Source organism: Strix aluco, chromosome 12, assembly GCF_031877795.1.
Source record: "Strix aluco isolate bStrAlu1 chromosome 12, bStrAlu1.hap1, whole genome shotgun sequence".
NCBI lineage: Eukaryota > Metazoa > Chordata > Aves > Strigiformes > Strigidae > Strix > Strix aluco.
The window spans coordinates 27,115,895-27,137,812 of NC_133942.1; the positions used below are offsets into that span (position 1 = coordinate 27,115,895).

At 38.2% G+C, this 21,918-nt stretch overlaps 1 protein-coding gene across 13 annotated transcripts in view; it reads left to right on the plus strand.

The window, feature by feature from the left end:
- The window catches only part of RNF111 (ring finger protein 111), a 62,640-nt gene that overhangs the window by 738 nt on the left and 39,984 nt on the right, over positions 1-21,918 (plus strand). For 8 of the 13 annotated variants that reach the window (XR_012624871.1, XM_074837523.1, XM_074837525.1 and 5 more), the window contains exons 1-3: positions 8,827-9,124; positions 9,425-11,983; positions 18,362-19,254. Coding sequence is in view for 12 of the 13 variants with exons in the window: in XM_074837523.1 (XP_074693624.1) it covers positions 11,901-11,983; positions 18,362-19,254 (976 nt within the window). In the remaining variant the exon portion in view is untranslated. Of the gene's footprint in view, positions 1-8,826; positions 9,125-9,424; positions 11,984-12,006; positions 12,605-17,346; positions 17,521-18,361; positions 19,255-21,918 lie in introns of those variants that run through there. The other 5 variants (XM_074837529.1, XM_074837530.1, XM_074837532.1 and 2 more) reach the window with 5 other exon arrangements.

Below are 21,918 nucleotides of genomic sequence, written 5' to 3' on the forward strand. Positions count from 1 at the left end.
CAGGGCGGAATCTGCTCTAGGTTTTCTCTTTTTTTGTGGACTTTTGAAAGCTTTGCTGAAGCATATCTGCTTATCCCCTGTTTTGGTTTGTTAGCTCTTGTAATGAAGCGTCCCTTGGATTCGTGTTAGTATAATTCTTTAATGATTTTTTTTTTCCCAAATAAAAGCAAAATATTTATTTACATATTACTGGTGCCACTCTGTTCGCGTTAACAAGTTGGATTGTACCTTCTTGCTTGCTCTGGCCACTGACTCTTCAGAGTTTAGGAAATATGCTTTAATAATTTATTCTGATTTTACCTATTTTACTCAGGTGAAATAGTAGCTCCTTCAATCAGTAACTCAAATGATTTTAAAGATTAGAGGAAGAACAATCTATGGAGAAGTAGATCTAGTTGCATAACTTTTTAATTGGAAGTATTCTAGAAGTACAATACTAATGTTTTAAGTTATTAACAAATAAAATACCTTTTGTTATGATTTATTAGGCTGTATTTGTAGCATGTAATGGAAGGTGTTACTTCTCAGTTATTTCATTCAGTTGTAGGGAACACTTGAAGTTATTTTGTCAATATTAGATGTTACAGCTACTATTAAATCGTCAAATGAGACAGAATCTGTGAATTTAAGTGTGCCTAAACCAGTTTAAGTCACAACAATCCTCTTGTTCTGTCTCTTCATGCAGAAATTGCATATTGACGAAAAAACTAATAAGGTTTCATTTTATTTAATAAATCTTGGTTAAACATCCTTTTGTGCAAATTAATTCCTGAATCCTACAAAGATTTGTTACACCATCCTCTTTTCTTTTCAAAATGCATTTGAATATTTAAATAATACTTTGCTTAACTAGTTATCAGTTAACAAAGACTAACATCCCTGTGTTTAAGAGTTAAGCATGCACAGAAGTTTAAAAGAAAATACAGTTTGGACTGATAATTGCATGTATGTTTTAGATATATAATGTTGCTGTTGCGCTTGGTATCAAGATTTTATAAAAAGAACAATCTTAAATAAGAAATTAATATACTTGCTTATGCTATCTTCTGCAATAACATTTGTATTAACATCAAATATATTAGGATTGACTTTGAGGTTAATAAATGAACTCTTTAGCTTAACTTTAGACTACAGAAACAGATTTTTGTGTGTGACATTTAAACAGTGCATGAAAAAGGCCTAAATGTATTTTATTTGCATATTATTTTGAATTCAGCAGTGCAACAAAGTCTCAATCAGAGCTGTCAGTTTTGCTGTGGTAAACTGTTGTACAAATACATACAAAACCCACTGGTTAGGTTCTAGTATTGGTGAAGACAAGTTTACTGTGTCCAATTTTAGGAAAGAGGATGAGAGGACTAAAAAAATACCTATAAAAAAAATGTTTTTTATAGGGTTTGCTTGACTTACATCATCCAACAGGCAGTGAGGTTTGGGTCATGTGGATGTCAAAGCTGTACATCTAACCCACCCCCAAAATAAAAAACAACCAACAGAGCTAAAAGTAACCTTAAACCTATTCTCAGTCATCCTCCTGTCTCAAGGCACAATAAGCTATTATTAACACAACCTTGATGGATGTTTGCCGAACCTGTTCTTAAAGCCTTGAACACAGATTCCACTCATTCCTCAGGCAGTCTAGTCCTTAACTATCATTTTTCAAGTGTCTGGATTAAATCCCTTTTTGCTGCAATTTAGCCGCCTTCTTTAAAGTGTCAAAAGACAGTGTTCCCTTTCTTTCTGCAGCGTCCTTTTACATAAACTAAGACTGTTACCGCATTTTTGTTCAGTCTTATTTTTTGATTAAAAACATAAATTATTTCCTTTTTTTATCAGAGTTCTGAAACACATGACCTTTTGTTGTTGCACCCTTCTAGCTCCTATCCAATCTTTGCACAACTTCTCGAAGTTACCTTGATGACAACGCTTCTGATTATGCGTTTCAGTAGGATGTATGCCTCTTTCAATCTCATGAACTTGTTGACATGTTCTTGTGATCCATTCTACCTATTGGTTTCTTTTTTGCCAATTTATCACAATATCTATTTTCTGTGTGGTTGGTTATTTCTTGCTAAGTGCGGAATTTTGCATTTGTGCGTATAGAATATCCACACCACACCCCCTCCCCACCCCCCACAATGATTTCAAACTCTAATCTTGACTTCTGCTCTTTGTAGTACCTCTCAACCTGGTGTCAGCTGTAGGTTTATAAAAACAGAATCTCTTAATCCTTTACCCAAAGCTATTACAATATTGAGGTGTGTGAGGACTTTTATTTGATACAAACTTATAGTTCAATAGTAAACCACTGATAGTAATCCCCTGAGTACAACCATGCTTGCTCCAGATTTATGTCATTTCTGTCCAGATCAAATTTCCTTATCTTCCTTATGAAAATATCAAAGAAACAGAATGTCAAAGCCTCACTGAAGTGAAGATCTTCAGTTTATTTGTGTCTATGGAGCCATAAATGGAAATTGGGTTGGTTTAATAGGTTGTCATGAACAAATCATATTGGTTGTTATTTATCATTTTGTTATTTTCCAGGTACAAATATTTCAAATTTGTCCAGGAATTTTAATTAAGTTGACTGGTTTCTAGTTTCCTGTTTGTTTGTTTAAAGAAAAATACTTTGTTTGTCCTTTTGTAGTCTCTTGAAACATCTACTAGTTTTCAAAGAGAAGATTGTTTCATGCCATTAGCTTCTGAAATTTGTGGTAAAGTTTGATTAGGAAATGGTAATAGGCATTCAAAGAGGAGAAATGTTTAGCCCAGATATTCATATGTAAGCAACAACAAAGACAGAAGTCCACTACTGTGTGCCTGTAAATTCTTTTTTGTCTATCTTGTATGTGAGACACCTGAAATTTGTGAACATCCCTAGGTTTTTGGTGGGTTTTTTTGGGCTCTGTAATTTTCTTTTTCCTGCATAGATGATTATCCCAGTTGCAGCAGTGCTGACCAGTCTATTGCAAATGGAGCATAATGGAGGACCAAACACTAGCTATTTCATTCTTTTACAGCTTAATGCAGTTGGTATACTCCATGCAGCTTTAACATTATTGGGCTCTGTAATAGTGCAGTGATATTCAATGTTTTTAAAACATAGAGAAATGGTTCTTGCCTTTTTTTTTGTAAGGAAGCCCCCTGGTTAAAGCATTCACCTAGAGCAGAATGGGCTGTCCCAGTTTTCTCCTCTTCACACAGCCACCCATTTGTCCATATCCCCTTCTAAAAAGCCTTCTAAAAGAACAAGATATTGGTTTAAGGAAAGGGGAGGGGTTGGGAGTACTGGAAGGTCACCTCCAAATAAAGTATATACAATTAAACAGGGTCCTGTCTCATTTGAGACACATTGCTCTTCCATGTCTTTTTATCAGCAAAGCTGTATGCAGTTCTCTGCTTAACATACCGGTTGTTTAAAAACTGATTTATCCAATATGTGTTTTCACTCTTAACTTCAGGCTTTTGTTTCCTTCAGAAATCCAAGTTTCTAATACAGTAATTTGGATTCTACTTTGGGTGTTGACTACATCAAAGCTAGTTGTTACAGCAATAAATGATGCAATAACTCAGTTCCTTTTTGGATCTGGCCCTTTTTTAAAGACAGTGAGACACTGGGCTGATTAACTGAAATCAACAGGAAGAGTCCCTTTTACTCTGAAAGTCTCTGAGTCTTGTCCCAGTTCTCATGTTACATTGCCTGGTTACTACAATTTCATACTTTGCTTTTAGTAATTCCTGATATCAGTCTGACTGTATTCAAACCTCTGACCAAGTTTCAGTTTAAAATTTATTAGCTGGTGTGTTTGCTGCGCTTTCTCTACTTGCTGACAAAGCAAACATGAATAATACCATATGTTTTCAGTGAATGCCTGACAGTAGGTACGTTTTGAGATTAAGATTCACTGATACTTTAATATGCAGCACCACTATAAAAAATAACTTTTTCCACTCCAAATGTATAGTTTTCTTTTTGATGTATTATTGATATACTCTATGATGAGCAGTCAGAAGAAGATTGTAGAAATGAGTTTCTGATCTCTAAGTAGCTCTCATTGTAATTCTACAGAACAGCAAGGGGAAGAGCATAATCTACTTATAAATCAAACACAAATATTTTACTTTATTTTACTACTGAAAGTATATGTACATGCTAGGAAATGGCTATTGAATTTTAGTGTAAAATTAGATCATTAAATGCAGGATGCTTTTGTTTGTTTTAAACCTAATTGCCCTAAAAATAGCTGCTGATTCATCATTAAAAGGCAAAAATATATATTGGCCCCATTATTGTACAAGCACTGAAAGAATATAAAGGAATATTTCATGTGATCTTTCTATTAACAAGTTGGTGGCGCATTTGTTTTTGATAGGAAGAATGCCATCAACAAAGTAGTTATTTCAAAGTAATTATATATACCACACCTTCTTAATTATATATCAATTTAAATACTTAAAGTATCTTACTTAGAATATCTAACTGCTTGAGATTTTAGTAGGGATTTGCATAATTTCTGAAATAATGTGTTGCGTTTTCAAGTGGTTTCAACCTTTCAAAGCCTTATCAGGGTGTACAATATGAAATTAAATGAGTGACTAGTGGGTTATTGCTGTATGTGTTACTGTAATGTAGGGTATTTTGTTCTTCCATATATTTTAAAAATATAGTTACCTGAGTGGTACGTGCTATTTTCCAGTGCTTTTGAAAGCTTTTAGATCAATCACATTAGAAAATTTCCTGTACTTATCATCATAAAACACATGCAACAGACAGGTGTTGAGTTTTATTTTCAACTCTGCAAATGCATCAGTCTTTTCTTGTTTTCTATGAGCAATTTTTTTTCAGCATTTTTTGTCTCTTCCCTGTTTCTACAGTTTTCACTGGTAAGACCTTCATCTGGACTGATTGGAGCTGTGACAATTTGTATCATCTGAATATCAGTCCCACAATTTTTATGATATGTTTTTCTGTATTGTCCTCACAACATACTTCCACGAGAGGCTTTACGGTTACTAATACTACTAGTAATTGTAAATCGACTTAACACTTACAAGCATTTAAATATGTGTCTAAATACTGTCCATTTTAAGTTTGCACAACTACGTATGATGTAAATGTCAAGGATGGGCTGTTTCATCTGGATTAATACCCTGACTGCAAGTGATTTTGAGCTCCTCCAGAAGCAGTATTTGTGACAGGAGACACATACTCCTGCATATAGGCAGGAGATTTTAAGTGTATACTATTCACACTGTCCTGGACACTACCAGGCCTGCAGTTAACAGAGCTCTAAGTAAAAACATCTCTGAGAGTGTGCAGCTTGCATCTTGGCCACGCCGCCAGTGGACTGCGTTCCAGAAGCTGGTGTTTGCATCTGGGAAAAGCTGTGCCTAGCTTTCATTTGTGAGCGAGCAAACTGCAACAGCACTCCTGCGCAGAACTGTGTCCAACTATGAAGCTGAGCTGCTGAAGGTACCTCAGGATAGGCGTTTGCTTTGTCTTTTTGCCACAAATGTGAAGTGCAATCTCCTGCTGGTTGGTGTATTTTGATCTTAGATAAGATAGTTTCTTCTCTATGTCTTTAGTTCTGCCAGACCCTGGGGTGCGCATATGAATGGTTTTGTTTAGCTCTAGTTAGAAGTTGGAAGAGTTCAGTATGAATTGATGACACATAGCCTGAAAGCTATTCTGAGATCTGCATTGGTGATTTAGAATGAATCGATTTAACCTTTTGGTTTTCTGTAGCTAAGAAGTGTGAAAAGGAGAATCTTTTTTTTTTTTTTTTGGTGCAAGGAATCAATAAAATATTTTCAAGACATCTGTCTTATCTCTGCAAGATCCTAAAATAATCGCAGAAATAACTTTAATAAATATATCAAAGGACACAGAATTTAAAAAATAAAAAATATTTTAAAATAATTGTGAATAATTATGGGCATTAGTTCATTTTCTCCATCACTTTTTTAAAAAATTATGTTAATAATTAATAATTGACAAACTAATTTCTATCAAGTGTGAATTTAAGTGTGAGCTGGCCCACAATTTACTAGATTCTTGTCAGCTGGTAGCCCATAGTGAAACAGGAATTAGAAAATCATAGCTAATAAAGATCCTAGACATTCTGCCTTTATTTTAATTTACCCAAGGAGGAAAGCATATAAAGTTAAAGCATTTACAGATCATCTGGCCCCTCTGAGTTTGCACTGGGAGAAAATCAAGGCTATCTATACTTACCATGCATTGCTTTTTCATTTGTGAACTGAAATGTCTAGCCACTCTATAGCCCCTTGTTTTTTGTTTTTGAAATGGTCTTTGTATGTCTTTCAATCGGTGAGCACAGAGTGACTCTACATTTTCTCTGCCAAGAACTACCTTTCGGTCATCTTTGGTATGAGTGTTCAAAACAATTATTAAGTAAATAGGTAGATACATAGCTAGTTGGTGTAATTTTTTTGTATTGGTATTAGCCTCTGCTCAGTTTATGGAGAATGGTTCTGTCTCATTTCTTAAGGTAATTTAGCCAAATTTCATTAGAGTCCTCTCATATTATATATGCTATGTTCCCTTGAGTGACCTGTTAAGATTAGAGTTGTTCTTCTCTGAATACATATTAAAAAAAGCTGGGTAAGTAGCTGTAAGACTACATCAGGAATAATTTTTACAATAGTATTGAAATCTCTCTCTCTGAAAAATACTTAGACTAAAATATTGTACAGACATGTTTGCTTTTTTCATGTCATTATCATGTTGTGGCTGTTGGTCTTTTTCTTAATTACGTAGTTTATTGAAGTACTCATCCTACTGCCCTCTACCTGACAAATACTCAATATATACCAAAAGTTTTAGTCATTAATATTCAAGTGCATATTCTTTATATTCTACTCTATTTTTTTTCACCTTGCTTCTATTAGTCTGGTCTTCAGAGTCATTCAGTTCTTCCCATTTATTGTCTTTATTTTTTTTCCCCAGCAGATTTTTATTAATGTATTTCAACTTCAGTCAATAATGAAAAATATTACAATTGTTTACGCAATCAAGCCATTAGTCAACTCCATCGAATATGATACAACCTTCTTTCCACTGTCTGTTGCTATCTCCTGTTGAGTGTTCTAGTCATGTTTCTTAATTTTTATGCTGCTCCCCATTCTCCACAGTTTCAGTGGTTGTTTCATATGTGGCCCATTGTCATTGTTTACCGAAGTGTGGCTGGATGCAACATACTGTATTTCCTTGATTTAAAAATAAAAAAACACCCCAAAAAACTGTGTAGAAAAAGGTAGCCAGTTAATGCTGACTGACCTGTATTTTTGTCTTTATTGAAAACTGACATGAATTATTATTTTGGTTCTGGAACCCCACCTGTGATCCTTTTTTCTGCCTTCACTGTATGTGGGTCTCACTTTTTCTGTGCTCTTGCATCACACATAAAGCTGAAAAATGTGTTTATTTTCATATCATCTGTGTGGTCTTGCAACTTCTGCACTTTGTTTCTACACTTTTTGACATACTCAGATATTCCTTTGCTTAGTAATCTTTTTTCCTGCCCCTAGAAATGTATCTTCTTTTGAGGTAGGCATTTACTGAAGTAGAGTCATTCCTTAAAGCCTTTTTTCCTTGTTTGAGAAATAGTTTCCATGTTGTTTTATCCACTTTTGCTTTAAGGAAATTCCATTCAGAAACTCATTCAATTAATAGTCTCAAAATGCCTTTTTTCCCAATGACCATTTCTTTTGTAATGATGCATGAAGGTTGTTTAGCTCCTCCGAAACATGTAAGAACTCTTGTATACTGATTCTGTGGTTGCAGTGCATTCTGAGTAAGATCTTTAACTACTTGTAGATCAGACTGCACCTTTCTGCTCCAAAATCTTGGTTTTATGTCTACAGCCCTTTCCTATTCAGTGTTTTAAGCTGGAAGTGTTCTGAACGTGTAGGTTAGCAGGGATGAAAGGGCGGCTGGGGCAGATACCGTGGCCTTTGGCAGACTTGGGCAGTTACAATGTTAACAAACGCTCAACGAGAGACTTCACAAAGTTGTGATGCTTCCAGTGCGGTGAGGTAGATGTGAGCCTTGGTGGCTGTAGGAAGGCACATCCCTCAGCTGGAGAAGTTCCTGCCCAGGGTGGACTGACATCAGTAGTGTAGTGCTAAATAGGAAGAGTGGGCAGGCTCATAAGTCATTACGTGCATTGCTGCAGTAAATGCAAATTAAATCCCTATTTCTAAAGAGAGTAAATGCGATTTGTCTGCATTTCCCAGCAGCTGCGCCTATTGTTTGGCTCCCAGACACCCTGCTCGGAGCGCGGGGCTGGCCCGGGGTGCGGGGCCGGCGCAGTGCGCTCAGGCAGGCGGCCACGGCAGCCCAGGCAGCGCCGCCGAGAGGCCCGGTAGCTCACGGTTCAGCTCCGACGGCGTAGCTACAGCCGAGCAGCCGTCAGGCACCGTGGAAGAGCCATCTCTGGGCAGAGAAATGGTGCTTTTCTGCAGGATCTAGGAGGAGAAGTGCAGCAACAGCAGCAGCACCGCTGCCCCTGGGCGAGGCTGGGGATGGGCCGGGCGAGGCTGGCCGGGGCCAGGGCAGTGGTGGCTGTCCGCTGCCGTCCCGCCCGAGCTGCCTTCCCCGACCTCTGCCGAGCTCTTCCTCGCCCTGGCCATGGCGAGCGGCCGCCGTTGCCGTGCCGCGGCGGGGCAGGGCCCGGGCCCCGGGGGCGAGGGCAGCCCCGCGCTGCGCTGCCTCCCGGCAGGGGGCGCGGCGCCGGGCGGGAGGCGTGGCGCGCGCCGGCGCGGCTGCGCTTTGCGGACTGCTGTAAAGCAGCACCGAGTGTCGCGCCGCGCCTGGGGAGGGAGCGGCGGCGGCGGGGGCTGCGCAACAACAAAACGTCGCCCGCCTCGCGGCGTGTCACCGGGGCCCGCGCGGCTGCGGCCAGGCCGGGCGGCAGCGGCGCGGCGAGGGCCGGGCGCCGGGGCAGGGCGCCGGCGAGGAGGAGGCAGTGGCCTCCCGGGCCGCGCCAGGCAGCGACGCGGGGTCCCTGCGGTACCCGCCTGGACTGTTTCCTCCCCTCCGGCCCTGAGCAGGGCGCCGGCGGCACCCTGCTCTTCCCCCTTGGCCTCGCTGTCTCAGGTACGGGGCGGGGGGGGGGGGCGGCGGCCGCGGTGTTGTCCCGCACCCTGCGGGGCATTATCTCCTGGCGGGTGGGGCCCGCAGGGGCCGGGAGGGGGGCGGTGGGCTCCCCTCCTCTCCCCCAGCCCCGCCCCGCCCCGCCCTGCCCCGCAACGGCCGCGGCAACGGCGGCGGCCACGGTGACCGATCCGCGGCGGGGCGGGCCGCCTCTCCCGGCGGAGCTGGCCGGGGGCGCGGGGGCAGTTAGGCGGATGGGAACTTCACGCTGATTTTTTTTTTTTTTTTTTTTTTTTTTTTCAGTGCCTCGTTGACGCACAAAGCAGTATCTTCAATGCGGGAAGCCGCAGCACTCTTTTGGGTTTTGTCTCCTTGAAAATTTGTCACACGTTTTCCCTTATGGAAATGAGTTTTATTATTCGTGTGCGTAGTAGAGTTTGTTATAACGTCATTTGTTTTGTTTGCGAAGTTGGTATTCTGTTTCTTAACCCATATTAAAAAAAAAAAATCACTGTCAGATGGTTTTTGCCTGATAAACAAGGAAGCAGTGTTCATTCAGAAATGTAGGCCAGGATCTTCAGTGGTACATAGGTTTGTAACTCTTACTGAAATGGGCAGGTGTTAAGGATCTATGTACTTTTTTAAGTGTCTGTGTTTGAGCGATTAGGGCTGAGCATATATTTATGGAATGTTTGAGTAAGCTATTTCATGGCTCAAATGGTTTTGTGAAATCATAAGTAAGGCCCGATTGCTTTAGCTGACTAAAAATGATAACCTTAATTCCTGATGCTGAGGTATTCCTCCAAAAGAAGATGTAATGCAGGAGTTAAGATCTTGCTGTAATAGCCCAACTTTATTTGATTCTAACATAATTACTTCAGAAACAAATATTTGACAAAAAAGATAAGGATTGACTGCTCAGCATGGAGATTTAGGTAGTGTTTATCATGGTGGAGTATCTTTATTATAAGCTAATAAAGAAAAACTAGGTTTTCAGGTGGTGAAATAAGGCCTTACATTGTTGTATCCAGTAGCAAATTCCAAAGATAGATTAATTCTGGATACTTAGCAGAAACATTTTTGAGGAAAATTAATATTTAAAGAATTGGAATATTTTGTCACTCTTAAAAATTAAAGCTTCTTATAGTTCACGTACCTATCGTTCTTGCTGTTGAAGTAGTTCTCCACAAATTTAAATGTTTTTACTCATCTTATTGCTGGATAGAGGGAATACCTGAGGCAAAAAGAACAAAAACCAAGAAACAACAAAGAAGCTGTTAGGCAAGGTTATCACCAATTCAGATTTGTATTCTTGCTGATGTGCGAAGGTTGATAGGGAAAGTTGTGGTCTTGGTTCATTTGATAAAGTGAATATCTGGTCACCTGTCTTATGCTGTTATCTGCAGTATAAAATGACCTACTGAATTCATAAGACAGGAAAGGCTGTGTGCACATTTTGCATTTCACTTTAGTTAAATAAAAGTGTATAAGACACCAGGCTTCCTGTTTTAAAACTCTTGAAGTCTTGCATATTTAAAAATCTGTTTATTTTTATTGATGGTTGAAGCCCTGGCAGTTACAGCTGTGGTTATGTGTAGTGTTGGGAGCCCAGGGGTGAACAACAGCTCTTAGTATTCATGCATATTTCACGCGTCCTTTCAAAATCTGGATGAGAACATTCTGACCTCTCAGAAATGTCTGTTATTATAAAAGCGTATTAAGAGTGTATCTTAATGTATCTGTAACTTGCACTTTATCTTTAAATGAGTAACTTTGTAGACCTGCGTAACCAGATCAGTTATGACAGTCTTGTCTTTCAGTGGAAGTGGCCGTGTTGCAATAACATTTAGCTGACAGCAGTTACTGCCTTTTTTTTTTTTTTTCCCCCAAGATGAAGAATCTGTCATTTCAGTTGTTTATATTCCCTCTAATGGTGAGGACATTCTTTTGAGAAGATATAGGTGATAGTGCCCTTCTCCCTGGCTGATGAACTATGGAGGCTTAGATGTCAGGCAGTTGAATAAATGGGGAAAAAATTGCAGGAGGGGATGGGAAGGGGAATGGGATGATTTAATTCACATGTAAACAATGGGGATAGTACAGAGAGATGGATTTGCCATAGGCAGATGTTGTATAGAGGTTTCCCCACAGCTTTACTGATGTGCACCCTCCTTTAGGTCAGTTTTATCCCCAGATCTGTAGTGCTTTAGCTGTTTTCATGTCAGTAAGGTTGAGAAGAGGTTTAGAAACATGTATATTGAGTAATGTCATATGGGATACATGTACAACATAGGGATAGGATAATTACTCCCAGTCATGGTCTCTTAAGTTTTGTCAGTGTAAGTGACAGTGATCAGCTGCTTCCAAAGTGTACAGTACTCTTAAAAGAAGCATAAAATGTATCCGCAGGCGAAGTGTTAAACTAGTGAACTTCCTTCAGGCTGAAGTTTAGATTAGTGTTTTTCTTGGTGGGCTGATCTCAGGACTAACAGAGACCCCTAATGGAGCAGAAGGAAAGGAAAAAAGGAAAACGTGGGGGTGTTTTTTGCTAACCCAAAATCTTGCTAACAGGATTATTTTTATGTTTTATATAGTTTATGCTATTTGGAAAAGTAACTAATGTGAATTAAAGTCGTGTCTTCCTTATTAAGTGTTTACCAAGTAAAATCTGAGAAGGCTGGTTCACGACTTTACTAGCAAGAGACTTCCTTCTGTTTTGGTTTTTTTTTTTTTTTTGCCAGTAAAATGCAGTCCTAATGCTTGACTGCTGTCAAGTAAAATGTTTGCTTTTACCCACTGCCACTTGGTTCTACTGGGTGAAGAGTGGAGAAGTCTACTGCACTGTCCTTCTCTTTTAAACTGGTAAATCTACTAGATTTAGTATCTGAAAAATCCCCTACTTATCACAGGTTTCCCAAAGAACAGCATAAAACTGTCCTAATGGTTAACTTCATATTTCTCACTTGCAAGGTTCTTGTTAGCAGTTGTGACAAAGATCATGCCTTACTTTGCTTCTCAAAGCTTTATCTAGAAGCGTTTGCAAGATGACACTGCTTTAAGAACAGTTACACATACCTCAAAGGCTGAAACTGCCAGGAGGACTGAGAAATAATTTTTTTAATTAATTTTGATGGCAGTGTAATTCAGAACTTCCCTAGCTGTCTGTGGAAGCAGAACGCCTAGTTATGATCTTAAACTCCAATAAAAAAGTGTATTTTGTCATTCTTTTATAAAGCTACAACTCCTTATTCCCAAGTTCATTGCTGCTACGTTTGTCTTGGAGTCCACTGAAGCCAAAACATTCCTGATTGCCAAATCATAATGCTTGTGTCTTAAAACCATGATTTACATAGTGTTGATGTAGCTAAGCCTAGGACGGAGCAAAGAAGTGTCTAGACTGAAGAATGTGCTTGCGAACACTGTGTTTGTCAAATCCACCTGCTTGCATCCATTGTGCGGAGCCAAACAGATTCCTTGCCTAGGGTATGTGTGTGCTAATGCTTCTCTGATGTTGGATTGATGCTGGGATATCTATGGGTGCCTTATGGTCTTGGACTGATTTGTAGTGTATTGCAGGAGCACTTGTTGTTGGTAGGATTCTATGCAGAATTGCTCTTAGCCTGCCAGCTCATGTAGCTGAGGCGCTTCCAGCTGCGCATGCTCCACATGTTCTGTCTGTTCCAGCTGGAGCCAGGCCATAGATCCAGTCCTAGGGAAGAGCTCTTCTGTTTGTAGCTGTCCTGTGCTGGATTATATCAGATGTGAGAGACAGACACTTTTAATAGTCTCTCCATAAGAATACAGTGGTGGTGAGTCTCAGAGGTGAATGATAACATGGCATAACAGAGGCATTCTGTAGCTATTCTATAGGTGCCCTGACATTTCTGTTGCAAGATAATTGCTTTACTGATCTGAACAGTATACACAACATCAGATTTCTTTGTGCATACCAAACTTCCAATGGTGAGGTTTTCTCATGAAGATAATAGTACCACTATTAGCTTGTCAGAGTAAAAATGTTAAAAGTAAGATCTGATAAAAGCCACACATTAGGGAAGGGAATTAATAATAGAAGTAAATAATGCAGTGAACATACGCAAAGAAAATGAGAGTTAGGACTGAATAAAGGAACTACAAATGCAACTGATAGAAACTTTCCAAGACAATCTTAAATATTCTCTTGCCTGATACCATTCTATATATGGGCACTTGGACTGGGTACTTAAGTGGTCTAAGATAGCACAGAATTTTTATGGAAGTGGAATTGCTATGGTCTTTCTGAGATTATGATGACAGTATGTTCCACAAGCTCTTGGTAGTTGTGAGAGCTGTTGTATCAGGAAGAATTTTTGTCTGCACTGGCCTCTAGGCTCAACACTGCTGGATAACTGAGTTGCTTGTAAGTGTGTTTAGGGTCTGAGTGGTGGAGAGTGCATCAGACAAGGGGAAATTACTGTGTTTGTAATGAGAGAGGGGCAGGAAATTGAAGATGGGGAAAAGGAGGAAATAGACTACTAACTGCTTTGTAAATGAAGCTTTTTTTGTTCACTGTTTTTCATCAAGTTGGGTAGAAGTCTAGATACTTGCTGAATAAACTATTTGGCTAGCTGGGTTTAGGTGTGTGTCTCATACTAAACAGGACAGAGACCAGTAATTTGGTGTTACGTAAGAAGCACGTGCTTAAGATAGGCATTTTCTGCAAAGTGATTGGCTGGTCATGTGTCAAAGCAATGTGTGCTTACTGTAGCCAAGCTTGAGAGAATGGGACAAGATGCTTTTGACACCTAAAAAGAAGATTGTTTCTTGATGTTGAAGGGAGTTGACTGTATTTTAAAATGTAACTGAAAATACATTTTCAGAGTAATGGTATAGTAGATTACATGTATTCATCAACCAATTTTACACAAAAAATGAGTTAATGTTGTGTAATGAACCATTTCACTGTTTTATAGTGCTTTAATGCTATCATACTTTTTGATTGCTAGTAATGGGATTAATTCTTAGTGACAAAATACTTTGCTCTATCTTATAACTCAACTCAGATATGTTCTGCTTATATATATGAGAACATAAACTTCTCTGCTGTAAAGATCTCAAACTTTGAGCTTGTTTTTTGAGTTGGCATTTTCAAGAGATTTCCCCAGTTTGCATGAATTTTCTTGCACTACTATATGTCTTGGTATGATTAATATCAAAGGTCTTCAATTTGTGACATGTATGGATAAAAGTTGTGTACACTCCATGATTCTGAATAGAGTCCATACACTTCAGAGGGGAACTTAGAATAACTATAGTTTTCAGGTAGCTGTCTTAACAGCACTTCATTCAGTCTTTACTTAAAATGGCTTAAAAGAAGATGCTACCCCATTTTTCCTCTTGAAGTCTTGATTCTGTAAGTTAATAGGCAAATACTTTGATTAGGAAGGAGGAACACTAATGCTGACTGAGTTTACTGCATCTTGCTGCTTTTTGAAAAAGCTTCTGAGGACTGCTTTTAGAGGGAGATTTTGTAGGATCTTCTAAATGTTTTAACAGCAGATGATCTCATTCTAATGAGTCTTAATTATTTGCATAATACTGTTGTAGTCCCTGTTAAACTTAGTCTTCTGTGTAAAAGCATTGGACTTGTATGTAATATGGATATTTCCTATGTCTAACCACTGAAAATACTTAAAACGGATTGGAATCTAGTTAAATGCTAAGAAACTTCTTCCAGCTTCCATCTTTTTTGGTCAAATGTTTTGTTTAAAGCTTTGTAATAGCATTTCTAAATAGTGAAGGAATGGATTATTTGTCATTGATTGCTGCCATTCACTTCGAAAATATACTCACGTTTCAGCTGTTCTGTGATTTTTTTTTTTTTTTTTTTAATTGGAAACCAGCAGCTCTCCCATGAGTAAGCAGTCCTTCACGCTCTGTACTGGTTAGCAAAAATGAAGAGTTTGGGATTACTTACTTGAGTTACTGCAGACTTTGCCATGGTTGTAAGAGTGCAAGTATACAAAACCCTTGAATCGGAGGTAACTGGCTATTATATCGAAGTTGCTCGTTGGAATAAAACTAAGCTAGTAAATAGTGTTTCAAGTGCACTAGTTTTCACTGTGTGGTGGGTTAGGTTTTTCAGGGTTTTTTTATCTTATGGCAGGTTGAGGTTTCTCAAAGTGTAAACTTTGTTGCTGTAAATTTTTTGCTGTAACTTAAATAGCTCTATCTGTACTTCAGCACAGTGGCCTCTCTGCTAAAGTAAACGGAGCTTATACAAAGATAATCATTCAGAATGCAGAACTTTCATACTGATGGAGATTTCCATACTAGAATTTAACAATAAAATGGGAGGGAAGACTCCAATGAGTAGAACCGAGTCCTTTGTAAACCAGCCCCTGATTGTGTTCACATAATGAGAAAATGTTCAGATTTTTGTTTCTTAAGAAAACTTCAGAATTAAAATTGTCTCCTTAATTTATCATGTTAAAATGACAGGAAACTGTTGTGTATAGTTTGGACACATAGTATAGGATGGTAAGTTATGACTGTTTGAACACGATAAGCTCTGAACAAATTAACTTTTTTTTTCAAATTAAAATATTTTGTGGATTATCTAAAAAAACTTGTGATGAAGTACAGGGCTGTTGTGTGAGGGGCAGGCTTGCTTTGGACTGTGGAAGATTGACTAGACTAAGTGTTGCATTTCTGTAAAACAGTGGTGCCTAAATAACAGACCAAAAATACTGCCTTAAAGGTGACCTTGTGAGGATGAGAAACAGACTGTGTACTGCTTGTTCTCTGTGTGGTTATAACAGGTTTGAATTCTGATTTCCTCTCCTTGTTAGCAGTTTTATAAAATGGAAGTCTCAATCTTAATTTTTCCAAAGAAAGATGGTGCATGTACATGAGAGTAAGTACCTGCATAGGGAGGAGCATGTGAGAGCTGGTGTTTTCCCCAGAAGCAGAGAAGAGTAGATATCAGATTTCCACAGCTTTAATAGAGGCTTCTTTGTTTACTATGTAGACTTCTTACACTCTTAATGTTTATTCCAAGTTTTTTTACAATTTTGCAACTTCTTTTTTTCAGCTCTAGAGAAGAGAGTAGCCTTATATAGTGCATTCCACTAAAACTTAACTTCAATTTAAAATATATATATATATATATATATTGTCCAGGATGCAACAGTCTTCTATTTAACATTGAAAATAAGAAATATCTCCTACCATGAACTGTGATTTGATGAAGTGAAAGTAAGAACCTGTCCTGTTGTATACATTGGCAAGAGGAGATTTAGTCCAACTTGCATGCAGTTAGCTTTTGACTTGCTGATGTAAAACTTACCTATCTGCTGTAATTTCAGTAGAAACAGCAATACTTTCTCAGTTATCAGAGGGTATAGGATTCACATTTAACAGTAACTGTTATAAATGTTTGTAGATTTCAGAGCATTCAAAGGGATTTTTTCAGCTGGGGTTTTAGGATCCACAAGATTCTTGATCTCCAGAAAGATCCAGTGAACTTTAGATATTTGTACTGCAGCATATATGCCTTGTGCAAAATTTTTATTCCAAATTACATCACTTAAAGAATTAGATTAGTTGCTTGTGGCTATGAAGAGAGCACAGGCTGCCTGGGATAATGCATCAGTTTATACCCATTGCAAACTGCGATAAAGTCATTCTTCAGGGTCTGTTAGGAACAACTAGCTCACAGCTGGTCTTGAAAGCATCAGTTTGTGAAATGATCTAAGGAGTGTTAATTTGACTGTTCTGTAGTCTCAATCTTGCATTGATTTGTTCTATGACAAAATAAACAAGAGCTTTAAATATTAGCACCAGATGTAAGACTGTGTTAGCATTTTGAAGAATTTGGAGGTTCAGGCAGAAGATTACAGACCTGAGTAGGCAATGCTACTTAACCTGCCATAGATGATGCTACCTTAGGACTTTTTTTGTGGCTTCGTGCTGGGCTGCTTAGGGAGTCTCATTTGCAGATAAGGTATAGTTGCACGTATTTTTCTTAAGCATCCTTCCGGTAGTTCAGCACAACCTGCTGTAAGCCAGGCATAGCTGTTGTGTGCTTATGTGATGAGTTGAATTGGTTTCTGATGTGGTTGGGAAATTTATTTTTCAGATTGGGCAGCTCTACATTCTGGTTCAGCACATTTCTTCTAGAAGAGCACAGGAGATGTTCCTTCAAACAAGTGGGGAGGGAGGGAGGGAGAAAAGAGGGAGCTTAAGTAGTACAAGTGTCAAATGTCTGCTACAGCCTTATTAATCTGAGGCACAAAAAAGTGATATTAGTTACAGTAAAGAGTGCTTCAGTGGCTATCACAGTGGGAACCAAATTCTTTTGTCACTTCCTTTTGGGAATTTAAACAGAAAGCAGAGATGCCAGATGAAGCAGGTTGAAGGTGAATATATTACTGAGGTTACTGTTGCCTGTGTGTCTCGTTAGTCTTCCAGTACAAAAGTGTTTCTTCCAAATAGTCTTCAAAGCTAATGTTGTGTGTTGCATGTTGACAGCCCAATAGTTTGACAGGGAGGGGAACCTGCCTGGTACCAACTGTTAAGGGAACATGTGATATGATATGCACAGTTTCTGCGCAGGGTAGAGTCAGTACATGGACTGAAAATAGCTTTGTACACTACTCTATTAATGTGTGGTGGTTTTTTAAAGAAACTCTAGGTAATAAATGGATTTCTATTACTTTGCCCCAAAATAATAAGTTTCAAAGTCAGAAAAGAACTGTGAATTCTAAGTAACCAATTTTTATAGCTCAGTTGTAACCATGCTGCAACATGTATTGTGGTCGAGGTATTTACTATCCATATGTAGAGCTATAGGGGAAGATGTAGGCCTTATTTAAGCATGCAGTTTAGTTGATGGCTATTGGAGCTATTTAACTGAAACTTATGTGACTTGTACAAGCAGTAGCCTGTAAAACTCTCATGCTTAAGCATTGGTAAGACAGACATAGTCCATACATTTTGCCGGCAACAGACATCAATATTTGCTCTGTGAAACTGATGTTTTCACTGACTGTGAGAACTTCCCTTAAGTGCAAGTTATAAGAGTGCTGTCTTAATTCAAAATTACATTGTCAAGCAGTATTTTTAATACTATGAAACACTTGTATTTCAGTTACTGCTGTCTTGCTTTTTCCAGCAGTAAATGGCTTTCTCTTATTTCACTTTTGCTCTCGAAAAATCTGATGCTTCTTTTTCTTGATGTGCATCTATTTTTATTTCTAGGCCATTCTTAAAACTTTCCATGTCTAAATGGACTCCTGAATGTAATATAGTTTATACTCTAAAAGCGGATATGAAGAGTGAAGTTCCTTCTGATGCACCAAAGAGACAGGAGAGTCTGAAGGGGATCCTCTTGAACCCTGAGCCTATTGGGGCAGCCAAAAGCTTCACTGCAGAAGTTGAGATGATTGCCAGTAAAGTAGGGAATGAGTTCTCTCACTTATGTGGTGATTCTCAAAAGCAAAAGGACATGAGTGGCAACCGTACAGACCAAGACAAAAGTATTGTGCGAAAAAAACGCAAGAGCCAGCAGGCTGGTCCTTCATATACTCAAAATTGTCCTGATAAAGAAAACCAAGGAATCCTAGGATTAAGACAGCATCTAGAAACACAGAGTGAAGACAATGATTCTTCTTTTAGTGACTGTATCTCTTCGCCTTCATCTAGCCTACATTTTGGAGACTCCGACACAGTAACATCTGATGAAGAAAAAGATGCTCCTGTAAGACACTCTCAAGCAGTGTTGAATACTACCAGTAGAACTCACAGTGCAAGGTCACAAAAGTGGCCTCGGACTGAGGCAGACTCTGTACCTGGACTATTAATGAAAAGGCCCTGTTTTCACAGCAGTTCTTTAAGAAGACTTCCATATAGGAAGAGATTTGTGAAAACAAGTTCGTCACAGCGGACACAGAACCAAAAAGAACGAATTTTAATGCAGAGGAAAAAGCGGGAAGTGTTAGCTCGAAGAAAGTATGCTTTACTACCCAGCTCTAGCAGTTCCAGTGAGAATGATCTCAGTAGTGAATCTTCTTCCAGTTCATCCACTGATGGGGAGGAAGACTTATTTGTGTCGCCTGGTGAAAACCACCAGAACAGTACAGCTGTTCCTTCAGGTAAAACTAAATTCCTGAGGTACTTTTTATTAATGAGCTTTCATCATGTACAATATGCTTTTTTTTTTCAAAGTGCTTTCGAGCAGTTGGTTTTGTGTCTTTATAGACGTTATACTACAAATAGACTTACTGCAAGTAGTATGAACATTACACCTTAAATTCTTGATGGGAAAAGTACATTCAGAGCTTTCAGTAAAATTACAACAAATCTCAAATCTTTAATGTAAAAGGTAAAGTTAATGGTTTCTAAACAGTGTACTAGAAGATTGCTGAATGTGATTAGTCACATGCTGTGGAGTTCCTCCATTTTCTATTTTTTTTTTAGCTGCTGAATTGTATTAAAATTTTAGCTATTATAGCTTTGTTAACTGATTGTGGGAATAACAATTCTTTCTGGTTTCAGAATGTAGAAATATCTGCTAATACCTAATTAACTACGCTTGACAACTTAAAAAAAAAAAAAAAGCTCATTGTGATAAGAGCCTGAAGTAGCATTCAGTTGAAGGTAGCTTTAGTATTGCAATAATAAGAGAAAACTGTAAGGCCTGAAATTGTGGAAAGCAAAGTGTTGTATATATACCAAATATTTTATCTAGATAAACTCAGTGCAGTAATCTTCCAGTTGGTTTACATAGATGTTTCTCTAGTATTGACACAGTATTTGAGGGCATGCTTGAATGTTTGGAGTGGGGTTTTTGAGGTGTTGGGTTGGGGAGTTGGGTTTGGGTTTTTTTCTTTTGTTTGCCAACTACCAATTTTCTTGGACTTCCTTTCATCTTAAATTTGCCAAGTGAAAGGCAGTCCCGAGACTGGGACCAGTAATATTCACAATGTTGTGGTTGTGCCTTCTGTTTATCATTTAAGCTTTTTTAGGGAGCATGGGGAAGTAGATACATAGAACACAGTATAGTGTTAATCTGTGCAACCAGGTTTTTTGCCTAGTGACAAATGTGTTTTAGAAAGTGAAACCGATCTCAGACTTTGCTGATCATTCCTCCAGGAAAAAATGACTGAAAATACAAGCACAAGTGTGGGGTTTTTTTAAAAAAAAAAAAAAAAAATTGTGTTCGTGTTAGGGCAGGATTTATGCTTGAACAGAACCAGAGTACTAAAGACTAGATTATTGCTTGTTATCCACTGTAGCAGGAAATAATGTGTGTGTTGGTCTTTAATGTACTGTTTAAATACAGTGCATTTAATGCAAAAGTCTTACTTACACAGTGCCAGGGCTGCATAAATAACTCTGAAACAGAAGAATTATTGCAGAGCCTTAATTATCTTCGTGCATATTTGTGGGGACAGAAATGTAATTTTTTAAGTCTAAAAAAGTTACATTTGACATGCATGTTCAAGTATATTAAAGGGTATGATTTGTAAATAATTTATGTATGGGGATATGCATACATTCATATTAAAAACCAATTTGGGAAACTACTGTGTTAACAATTCTGTTTCCAAGTTAATAGCTTCTTCTCATTTTCAGAGAGGATGGAGTTTCATGTAACTGTAAAATGATGTAGGACCATTAACAACTCTCTTTCCCCATAGAGCACCCTGCAACACTGAAAATGGTACATTGATGAGAAAATGTAGGTTGTGGCTTCTTAGGTGACCACCTATTTCTAACCATGATAAATGTATTTAAAGATAGAATTTTCAATTAATTTTTTTTAGTCTACTTGAACTGTTAAAACCTACTGCCTTTTTTCACAAATTCAATTAATACCACTTTTGTGCTTTATTTCCCTTGAAGTGTAGAACAAGTATTTCTATAGTGAGGCTTTCCATAGGCATTTCAAAAGAATCTTTTTGCTGAGAGATCTCCTTAAAAATTGATGTAATGATCAGTGAATATTCAAGCTGTTCAGGTAACTTCTGATAATTCAGTGATTCAGTGTGATGTTATTTTGATGGTAGGAGACTGAAACTTGCAGTTAGTTTCATCTAGTTATGTGAAAAAATGCATTGTTAATGGCTTAATTTTTATACTCCTTGAAAAGCACGCTTAATTCATTTATGAAATTACGTTTATTCTCATATTGTGAATGAAAAATTGATTTGCTCTGCACCAGTTAATTTTAGATTAAAATACTGACATCAGTTGTAACTGAAATAAGGTATGCTTTAAAGAATGTATGTTATGGTGGCTGTACTTCAGGACTAACACTTCCAGTGAGCTGAGAAGTAATTCTGGCAATGTAAATACTGTGGGGTTTTTTTCCAGTGAAATTATGTATTGATGGGAAGGTTTTGAGCATTTTATTTACATTGCAGATAAAATGGAAAGTTGAGCAGGCTTCCTGTATAAGTGTGCCCTATTTTTAGAAAGATAAAAGTGTGATTAACACTTTCTGTAGCTTTCTGCTGTTATATAAGGCATTTCTAGATACTGAGTTAATTGGGACAGAAATGGGGCCAGCTGGAAAAATAGCTATGCAACCTCTCTGTATAATGAGCAAGCATGATGGTGTTTCTATATGAGGAAAGGGTTGTATTGCTAGTAATGCTACACTAGCCTGTTAATGTTAGGGAAGAATTTATTCTCTCTAGATTGGCACATGAAGGTTACGTATGCATCTGCTGAAATTACAGAATATACTGAAGGACAAAGAACTTCTGCTAAGAATATGAGGCCTGCAGCATGTATGTGAAAGACTAGAGGAC